This window comes from Quercus lobata, chromosome 4 (assembly GCF_001633185.2).
Source record: "Quercus lobata isolate SW786 chromosome 4, ValleyOak3.0 Primary Assembly, whole genome shotgun sequence".
NCBI classification, from domain to species: Eukaryota; Viridiplantae; Streptophyta; class Magnoliopsida; order Fagales; family Fagaceae; genus Quercus; species Quercus lobata.
The window spans coordinates 44767305-44778190 of record NC_044907.1 but is presented as its reverse complement, the minus strand read 5'-3'; the positions used below and the strand labels follow the sequence as shown (position 1 = coordinate 44778190).

The 10886-nt window shown below is 32.6% G+C and overlaps 1 protein-coding gene across 1 annotated transcript; it reads left to right on the top strand.

The window, feature by feature from the left end:
- Positions 1-1083: 1083 nt before the first annotated feature.
- On the top strand, positions 1084-9519 carry LOC115987418 (hippocampus abundant transcript-like protein 1). The gene is made up of 14 exons (XM_031110956.1): positions 1084-1514; positions 3737-3848; positions 4641-4753; positions 4828-4950; positions 5048-5220; positions 5389-5464; positions 6402-6488; positions 7122-7202; positions 7289-7321; positions 7851-7904; positions 8013-8054; positions 8739-8817; positions 8908-8978; positions 9067-9519. Exons 1-14 carry the CDS (start codon positions 1278-1280, stop codon positions 9163-9165), a joined length of 1380 nt encoding a protein of 459 aa, XP_030966816.1. The 5' UTR covers positions 1084-1277; the 3' UTR covers positions 9166-9519.
- Positions 9520-10886: the final 1367 nt, after the last annotated feature.

Sequence of the window (10886 nt, the reverse complement as noted above, 5' to 3'; positions counted from 1 at the left end):
CATTTGGTGTTGCAAATTTGTAATTGTGAACACACATCAGTGTTAAACTTTTTAACGAATTGTATTTCTCGGTTTTTTTGGAAGAGAAGCAATTATGTTTGATTTATCAATGGTTGATACTCGATCATAGGCTATTTTGTTCAATTACACAATGAATGACCTTAGTGGTTTAGCTCCAAACAGAACTCAAAAAGAGTACTTTTAAGTTTTAACTCACACTCATTCTCAATCCTTAGCGTTGTGAGACAAGGCCCATGATACTTCAAATATTTATGAAATGTCTTTGATCCTTAGCATTTCTGGTGCAAATGAATGCCTCAATGACCATAAGCCTATATGCTACATTAGTTGGATCTCTAAAACATGATCTTTTAAATATATATATATATATATATATTTTTTTTTTTTTTCTTTTCTTTTTATAGAAATTTTCAGTAGGAGAGATAGGCGCCTCTTTGGTGAGAAGGTTACTATTGGGTTTTTAAAATGGGATCGAATCTTGTGGGTTTTTAAAATATACAGTGTTGATCATTTCAGTAGTGATTGAGACTTCTTCATCATCAAGACCAGGAATCTCGGGTATAAAGTAAGATGTCTATAGTTTCCATCCTTTTCACTGTGCCTCTTTTAAAAATAAAAGTTAAAAGACTAAAAAAAGACAATCCATTTGTTTCACACTTATAATATCTACATCTAAATTGAAGGTTTGAAATTTAATCCATTGTACCAAAATTTATATTTCTAAAATTGAGGATTATTTGATAATGAAATAGTCTAATTAAACGTTGAGACACCACTTCATTTTATTTAAAAAATGAATATTGTTTTATTATTATTAGAAAAATTAAAAATACAGACAAACAGAGAGTAAAACTCCATGGATAAGGCTATTATATATAAAGAGTAGAAAGTGCAGAGAGACAGCTAGGCTAAGCCAAGATGAAAAGTCACGAAAATCCACAAGCAAACAAGGCAATGCCACACGCCCAACCCACACCAACACGTGTATTCATAGTGCAGAGCCTCGGACCACCACAAGATCTTCCACTTTTTAGCTTATAAATACTTCCCAACGCTGCCAACACACCAACCAGTCAAAAATCTCAGTTTCACTACACCAACCAGTCTCACCTTCCCTTCTTAATTTTCCTCTCTCGCTCTCTAAATTCCCACATCGAATTTTTCTCCTTCTATATATATAATAAATTTTCTACTACACCATGTTGTCAAGCAAGGTTCTTGTCAAAACGACAAGACATTAGTAGTACCCAATCAAGATGACAAAAACCCAATCAAGACAAGACATTAGTAGTAGTAGTAGCAGCAGCAGCAGCAGTAGTAGTAGTGACATGGAAGGAATGAAGCTCATGCTTCACTTGCTATTACCACTCTGTGTTCATTGGATCGCTGAGGAAATGACTGTTTCTGTTCTTGTTGATGTTATTACTAATGCTCTATGTCCAGAAGACTCAACCTGTACAGAAGCTATTTATCTTAATGGTCTTCAACAAACGGTATGTAACAAATTCTGTCTTTTTGGTTTTTTTGGTTTTTGGATGGACTTTGTTGGGTTTAGCTCCTGAGAAAAAAAAATGGAGGAACAATGAGCCATGTATAGGTGGTTAAAAACCTCGTACCAAATATCCAATTCAATCGTGGGATATTAAAAAAATGTTGTTGTGTTATATCTGTTTAAAAAGTTATGGTTGTCGAATTTGGCGCTTTCTTGTTCTTTGTAACATGTTTGAGTCTTGTTTTATTTATTTATTTTTTTAATAGAGGCCAAGACACTGAAACTCGAAAGAGTTGAAAATTTCGCTAATTTGCTCTTCTTAAGGCCAAAAAGAGGTTTAATATTATTTTCTGTACGTATTTTCTCTGAAACCAAACGGGAGCCTGCATGATGATCTGCTTTCCTAGACTCATAATTCTTGATTTTTTTTATTTGGTGGACATGATTTGGAGTTGATAATAACTGTTTATAATTATATAGTGCTAAGCAGGGAAAATGATATATTTCTCACTTAATTTTACTCTATGTTTTTTATGCTCAAAGAATCGAATCAAGTTCATAATTCTCCTTTCTCTCACTGTTTGTTTGAATTTTCATCTACACCAAACAGCCCCAACTAATGGTCCCAAAAGGAATAAAAGAATTAAAAAGAAAAGGGCCTCGCATTGTCTATCATATTTCTGGAATTTATCATTGATAGTAATACTTTGTTATCCCTAAAGTTTCAAGGATTTTTAGATGGATTATAGACGTTGATTTCTTTATAAAAACATTGTCAATGTCTACTTTTCCTTTTACGCTTTCATAAATGAAATAGTGGTTGGATAATTTTTAATATCTTGATTTGAAATCTACGTAAACAAATAATTGCAATTGAATGAAAACGAGTAACGACCCACAAAACTTGTTAGTCATTGGTTCTTAATCTACTTTCCCTTTGGGAGATAAAACTGATGACAGTTTATGGATATTTATGAGCTACAGGAATCTAAAAATGATTCCACATGTCGTACTCTCTACATATTAAAAAAAAAAAAAAAAAAAAATTTACATGGGTAAGTGGCATTAATTATAGGTTACTTAATTGAGGTCTTCCTATCATCATTTACACTCCCAAAATTATGAGTGAAGGTAGGTAGGATATGATAAGACAAGATGCTCTATAAGGTTAGTAAGTTGGCAAAATAAGAGAAATATGCTTGTATGATTTTGATTTGGAAATGTCTTTAATTTTGAGCACTGTTTTTGTAATTATGTAATGGCACTAGAATTGTTCCTTGCAAGCAATGTTCACATCTTTTAATTTCGGGTGTGGGTCCTAGAGATGTCATATTCATGATCTGCTTTTTTTGGGGTTTGCTATTGGCCTCTTGAATTTTAATCTATTTTGGAATATTCATCTTTTGTTTAAAAAAAAAAAAAAAAAAAAAACCTCAAAAAGTTGGAATAATTATTGTTGTTTCCTTCATCTTTAATACAGTAGAGTAATGAATAAATATGAGACAGAAAGTTATGGTTGTAGACTTGTAGTAGTACCTTCATCAATGTGACCAAGTTGTGTCCCAATATACAAAAAGACAAGTATTCCATCAAATATATATATATATATATATATAAAGACAAGTAACCAGGGTCCCTCGCCTTCTAGCTTTTCTCTTATCCCCTCAGTCTCACATTAGTATGTCTTTTTTTATAATTTGGTTCTCAATACATATAGACAAGCCGCACACTTATCAAGACACCTGAGAGGGACAACTTATACTCCTTTTAAACTGTTCTCAGCACAACTTTATCCTGAAAGGTCGCATGCTATTTTACTATAGGCCTTCATATAATACTTGTTAGGTTCTGTTAACGGGTATTCTTTGTACAATTCTTAACAAATTATTTTAAGAAATTTTTGATACAACTTTTATGAGAAATAGGAAAAACTGTCGAAATATTAATTATTTTTTTTTTCCCTCATAAAAACCTTCTAAAAATAGCTCACTAACAAAAGCCCTAAGGGCTAACATATTCCCTTGGCCACTAGGGCAACCGTTAATATTTACATATTTGTTTTACTTTATGCTTCTCAATTAAATTTTAATTATTTTATTGCATTGAGCATGAGTCAGAAAGCAGTTTCTTATTAACATGAAATGCAGAAGAAGACTGGGAAAGACAACAGGGAAAAAATTTCTTTAAATTAAGTTTTGACATATATATTTTAAATGCGTGCAGGTGGTTGGAATTTTCAAGATGGTGGTGCTTCCACTGTTAGGTCAGCTTGCAGATGAGTATGGGCGTAAACCGATGCTCCTTCTTACCATATCCACATCTATATTCCCTTTTGGTATGTTTCATTTGAGTAACTTACTTGCTTATGTGAAGTTAAATGTACAAACAGTTAGATATTTACTTCTGAACTTTGAGAATTAAGGATATGAAATCCCAAATATGTATGTCACTTTAAGTGTGCATTAGCTGTTTCACAATTCTGGTTTTTTTTTTTTTTTTTTTTTTTAAATTAATATTTTAGAAAAAAATTAATGTGATTCAGTCTATGAAATTTACAAATGCTTTTGAAGACAGTGGATGGGATACTATAGACCATGTGTCTGTCAAAAGATTGATGGTTTAGCATTCAAACCTATAAACCATTTCTAGGCATGAATAAGGCTTCAAGCTAAACTAATTTGAAGGAGTCTGGCCAAGAACTTTTTTAAAAATGAAAATGGGTAAAAGGTGATCTTGTTTTTTTGTTTTGTTTTTTAGCTTTTGGTGGATTATTCATCTGAAAACAAGGAAAATTTTGAATTTCAGCTGATTCTGATTGAATGAATGGATACTGACTATACCATTCATCCGAAACTGATCTAGAGTAAGATAAGCATCCTAAATGATGTATGAAAGATGAGAGCCAAAGAAGAGTTAAATGTAATTATAGTTCAACTATACATGTTGAAAGAATAAATATATAAGGAAAAAAAGGGAGAATTTCCATTAGAACTATACATGATTACCTTTTAAAATTGTGAATGATATTAATGCTTTCTTTGTATGATGCTACTAGCATAACATTAATGATACTGTCAAGACCATCAAGTGAACTTACAAATTTGATTTTTCTGTATTCCTTTTTCAGCTATACTTGCCTGTAATCAGTCTACAGGATTTGTATATGCTTACTATGTGCTTCGTACAATATCTTATATTCTAAGTCAAGGGAGTATTTTCTGCATTGCCGTTGCTTATGCGGTAAGACTTGTTCTTCAATGATTGATGATCATGAATAGGGAATATTGGGGGTCACATTTTCCCTTCCTTTGTAGGCGGATGTTGTTGAAGAAAATAAGAGGGCAGCAGCTTTTAGTTGGATAACAGGCCTTTGTTCTGCTTCGCATGTCTTGGGAAATCTTCTGGCACTTTTTCTCCCAGAAAAATACATTTTTCCAGTATGTTGCTGCTCTAAATTCAGCATTAGCCATACAGCCTTAATTTTGTCATCTTTTTCTGTAAAATCATTTTTACCAATTCAGCCTTTTGTTTCAGGTTTCAATAGCTCTCTTGATCTTATCTCCGATTTATATTCAACTCTTTCTAGTTGAGACAGTTAAGCTGGCTCCAAAGAGGGACCAAGATTCAGCTTGCTTAGCTAAGACAATTAAAATTATCCAGAAACGATACAAATCAATGAAAGATGCTGCTACAATAGTTATGAGCAGGTAATTTTGTCTATAATCAAGACAGTTTAAAATATCCTCATCCTGCACTACGTAAAGACCATATCTGGAATCTCTTAGGCAGTATAAGCATCCAAACCTTTATACCTGCAAAACATTATAAATAAATTGTCTTTGTCTGGCTAAAAGTGCTTCGTTTTTCTTTTACAGTCCGACTTTAAGGGGCATTTCTCTGGTTTCTTTCTTCTATGAGCTGGGAATGTCTGGCATCACTTATGTCTTGATGGTATGTTTCCTATTAATTTATCATTTTCACAAGAAAATAAATGGTTGCATGCTCACAATTTCCTCTTGGTACCATCATACAGCATCAGATATTTTATATATATATATATATAATTTTCTTTCGCTTTTTCCATAATAATTTTTCTTTTTCTTTTTAACAAACGACATATTCTTTCAGCCTTTTCAGAATAGTTTCAGTCAGAATCTTTAAAGCAAATATTTTGAAACAAGACCTTGCATGGAACTGAAAGCATTTGTGATGCTTATTGTTGCTACCAATCTTAGTTTGGCCAAAATCTGTTTGTCATTATAAATCAGTAATTGGCACATTGTGTGATTTGGGGTTGAAAAAGAGGAGGAGAAAATAAAGAAAAGGGAGAAGGGAAATGCACAGTAAACATACCTTGTTGGGGTAGGATTTGTATGCGATCTGCTTACCCCAAAAATATATAAAAATAATTTTGCTTATTATATAGAGACAAAGATGTCCAGTTTTGAAGGAAATATTTTAAAGACCTTATACAAATAGAATGTGGAAGGACTTGGGGCAAGAGAAATTGGTAGACTTAGACATGAAGCAGGAGACCCTAGAGAGATTTATTCAGGGGAGTATGAATCAGAGGAGTCATGACTTAGTTGGTTAGCAGTTGTCATGGGCAAACAGATCAAGTACATGTCCTGAACCCACCAAAGTAATGGGAGAAATTTTGCACTGAAACTCGTGCAGAAAAAGAAATGGTGTGAGAGCTTCAGACTTACTAGAGACTACAAAGCCAAAGGCTTTCTTAATCAATAGTTTAGGATAAGATAGTGCTAGATTTATCATCTCATAAGATAATTGCAACTAAACCAATCCATGAAGTTGACTAATGAAAATTTATGAAACAATGTTTTTATTTTGATTCAATGAATTGATTGTTATGCCAATACCTGTGCAGTACTATCTGAAGGCCGCTTTTGGTTTCGATAAAAATCAGTTCTCAGAAATTCTGATGCTCGTGGGAATAGGTTCAATTGTTTCACAGGTGAAGTATATTATGGAGCTAAAGTTTCCATACATTTACTTAAAAGAGTTTGATATACCTTTATATTGAAGATTGTGAATTACTCTCATCTTTTGCCCTCAATCATGGCAGCATATCAATATTTGCTAGTATGTTATTAACTTTATCTGCTAGGCATATGCCAGAGTTTTCCTATAAATCCTCTGCTTTGTTGCTCAGAAGTTATCAAAAGAATAATTGTTCCAGTTGGTGTTCTAATGGATGATAATCTGTCTTCTCAACTAGAAAACAATGCAAAGGCATCGTGGTTATAGAAATGAAACTATTCTTAGGGTCATATTCTTTTAAATTGTCTTCCCTTAATGAGCACATTGTTTTTCGTTTGAAAATTTTGACAATTAAAAATTTTATTTTATGAGTTCTGGAATTGAGAGCACTGCACCTTTTAGTACTCGATTCCTAATTGCTTATAATCCTTTCGAAGTCTTTGGAATTGAGAGTACTGTTCAGTGCTCATACTATCAGCATGAAGGAAACCTCTTTTGTCAAAAATATTCTATATGATGATTGTGTTGAGCTTGTTGTTTTCTTTTATGAAAATTTTAAATTCCTTCAGAAATGCTCTTCCTATAACATGTTGGTTTGTGGTTCCAGATGTTGGTGCTTCCACTAATAAATCCATTGGTTGGAGAGAAAGTGATATTGTGCATAGGTTTACTTGCATCAATAGCTTATGTAAGTCTCTTATAATCATTTCTTTTAATCCTTCCAGCACAAATTACAAAATAAAATAAAAACTAATGATTCTTTTTGCTGTGCAGGCATTATTCAATGGCCTTGCATGGGCGGCATGGGTATGTTCATACTTTATGAATGCGTTATATAATTCTATGCTAAAGGAAAATTTTCTGACACATAAACAATTGAGTTGGCTTGCAAGCAAATATTTAGCCTTAAATGATTTTTGGACATATCAATGTTATTTCTATTTTCTTACATGAATCATGTTTAGATACGTAATTTGTAGTTTGAAAATTTTAAATTTTGGAAACAACTTTGTAAAACATACTACATAAGGAATATAAAAATACTCTATGCTCTAAGAGTTTCATGTGCATGTAGGGAACTTGAGTGCTTCTTTTATGAAAGAATCTGTGGTTCAAAAAGCACTAGTGACATTGATCAGAAACTTTTCTTTCTTTTCTTTTTTCTTTGGGCTATTTTGAATTTTTTAATTTCCATTCCTCATATGGAGTTATAAATTCAATCATGTGTTAATCGTGGCTTTGTGAAAGTAAAACTAAAGTTTCCTAGTTTTGTTTATTATTTTTCAACTGTGGATACATTTCTCATCAGTAACAATGCAACATTGCCACAATGCAGGTACCATTCATGAGTGCCACATTTAAAGTTGTAGTTGTCCTTGTAAGACCTGCTGTAAGTATTGGAATCATAAATTTTTTCATAAAATAATATTCAATGTGGTTATACAGTTCACCTTTAATTCTAATGGTGTTTCAATTTTGCCTGTCAAATTATATGCAGACTTATGCAATTATTTCAAGAGCATCGAGCTCAAAAAATCAGGTTTGGAAAATACATGTGATCCCATTACCTACAGTTCTGCATTCCATAGGTCTTAATATTCTTTCTAGCAACCAAATAATAATAATAATAATAACAATATTCTACTCTTACTGTCAATACAAGGAAAGTCCAGGTTTCTGTATTTTCACCTTTCGGTATTATTATACATAGGGAGAGGCTGCTGAATTTGATAAAGTTGTTTGAGTAAAGCTAATGCATCTCATAAGTCACACTACTCATATAAGTCACACTACTCATCTAGATCTGGCTGTTTTCTACTTCTTTAGATTGAACTTTGAACTCAATTAAAAAAAATGAGGCAGGTTCATCAACATATGTTCAGAATGAATCAGATCAGCATGTGTCCAGTAGTGAGTTTTGGGTTTAAAATGGTGGCTTTCTACGAAAATTGGTCCAATGATTTTTATCTTTCGTTCAGTTATCTACCGTTATCAGATGCTTTATGCCATAAAAATTGCTACTTTTACACCCGAAATTGCTACAATCACTTAACTGATGGAGAATTTCAGGAGTATGCCAAACAAAAAAGAAATAAATGTAGACATAGGGTTCTTCCACATCAAAATAACTTGTTCTGTGTTGATTTAGTTCTTGAGCTAAATACAGTACAAGGCACATGACCGTGGTCATTCCATTGACATGTATGTTCGATTGTTTGTGCAGGGAAAAGCACAAGGATTTGTGGCTGGTGTGGAATCAATAGCAAGTTTGTTATCACCGCTCGTAATGAGTCCATTGACTTGTGAGTAGACTAACTCATCATTTTTTTTTCTTTAGTTTAGTGTTAGAATCAATCCATATATATTGCTAACAAGCTAAGTTTTTATCTCAGCATGGTTCTTATCTAGCAGTGCACCTTTCAACTGCAAAGGTTTCAGTATTGTATGTGCATCTGTATGCATGGTAAGCATATACCCCCCCCCCCTTCTCTCTCTCTCTCTCTCTCTCTCTCTCTTAAGACTTAACTAACTCTGCATCTTATTCTCCTCAGATGATTTCATTATGTTATGCTTGCCTGCTTAAACCTGGGGTACCTTCAAGCAGTGATTCAGAGGATGACATTGAAGCACCATTGCTAAGTGAGAGTTGATTGTTTGTCCTGAGTAATTTAAAATATTTTTTCAATGCTGGCTGATGTAAATATTTGGGGTCCCTTGCATAGAGCAATGTAATTGTATTAGTGCAAACAAGCTTCCATTTTGTTTATCCCTCAGAAAGTTCTCTTAAACTTTATGCACCCGTCCCTTGAGCTGCAGAGGATAACATTGAAGCTTCACCTCCAAGTGTTATAGCTCATTGTTGTATTTCCCAAGCGTTTTGTAATAGCTTTTATAGGTGGTGATGTATATATGCATCTCTTTGGTAGAGTAAGAATGTAACTATATTGATACATATAAATTTTGACCATGCATTTTACCTCAAAAAGTTGTTCTCTTCTCTTCAACATCTGTGTGTAAATGAATATGCAAACTTTATTTCAAACGCTATAACTGAAAAAGCAGCACCGCTGAATACTAGCCTAAAAGATTACAAACAGCGACGTGTACATGACTCAAATACAACAGGAGTTGTTTAAATGCAACATAGATCTTTGACTGTTACAGCAGCTAGATATTCCATATTTGACATCCAGCCCCCAGTGGCGGAGCCTTGGGTGGAGGGGATTATATTTGGTGTAACTTTAAATAATGTTACACCATCTAATAGTTTTTAATTGGATTCAAATTTTGACAAGTGCATTGTTAAATTATATTATTTTTATATATTCTCCATGTTTGCAAAATTTTAAGATAATCAAAGATCAATAGTCACGTTATCAATCAGTTGTTTAAATTCAAATTTTTGCCATTTAAAATAATGCATAAAAAAATGAGTTTTTGATCAAATAATAAATAATATCCAATTAGCATTAAAATTTACATGCATATTTAAAAAATATATAAAATGTGTAATCTATCAGTAGGATTTTCAAAATATGAATTCAATAACAAGTTATTAGATGGTATAACATTGCTTAGAGTTACATTAGATGTAACTTGAACCCAATCTTCTCTCTCTAAAATATAATATAATATAGTCCTAGATTTTAAAAAGTTTCAATTAAAAATTCAAAATTTAAAATTATATAAATTTGCTCATTCAAACACTTCATGTAAATATCAAGTGGAATGTTAGTACAAACTAATTCACAAAATAATAGAACTCGTATTAAATTGTATTTTTCTATTAGAATTTTTATGTCGTTTTAAAGTACTTTTAGTGTGAAATTACCATATGCAATTCACATGGATTTGACATGAAATAAGTTTTAAATACAGTTTATGTGAATTTGTTACTTTCAATTAGTAGTGACTCACTTCACTTAGAGACGGATTTGGGTTTGAAAAATGGGCTCGAGTCTTTGTGGCTTGAGTTGTTGTATTTAATATACGGTGTTGATCATATTTCCGTAGTGATGAGGAAGACTTCATCATCAAGACCGAGATCCTCGGGTTTATGCCTAGGATGTCTACAATTGCTTTTCTTTCAACTACATCGCTTCTAGGAATGAAAGTTTAAAAACTGAAGATGACAATCCCTTTGTTTCGACATATATATATACCTAAGAGCATCACCATTAGATGTGCTAAATGTGCCAAATGCTAAATATTTGGCACATTTGGCATACCAAACACCCAAAACCCTTTTATCAGATGTGCCAAATCTCATAAAATTTGCCACATGTGAACAGTACTATTGCAAATTTGCAACGGTATGGACGAAGAATGGTATATGGGTTAATAATTTTTATTCTCTTTTCTCTCTCCTCTC

Excerpts from the sequence above, each read along its gene's own strand:
- LOC115987418 (XM_031110956.1), top strand. The coding sequence starts at position 1,278 with ATGACAAAAACCCAATCAAGACAAGACATTAGTAGTAGTAGTAGCAGC. Across the intron at positions 3,849-4,640 it reads CACATCTATATTCCCTTTTG|CTATACTTGCCTGTAATCAG; the intron begins GTATGTTTCATT and ends TTCCTTTTTCAG. Across the intron at positions 6,489-7,121 it reads TAGGTTCAATTGTTTCACAG|ATGTTGGTGCTTCCACTAAT; the intron begins GTGAAGTATATT and ends TTGTGGTTCCAG.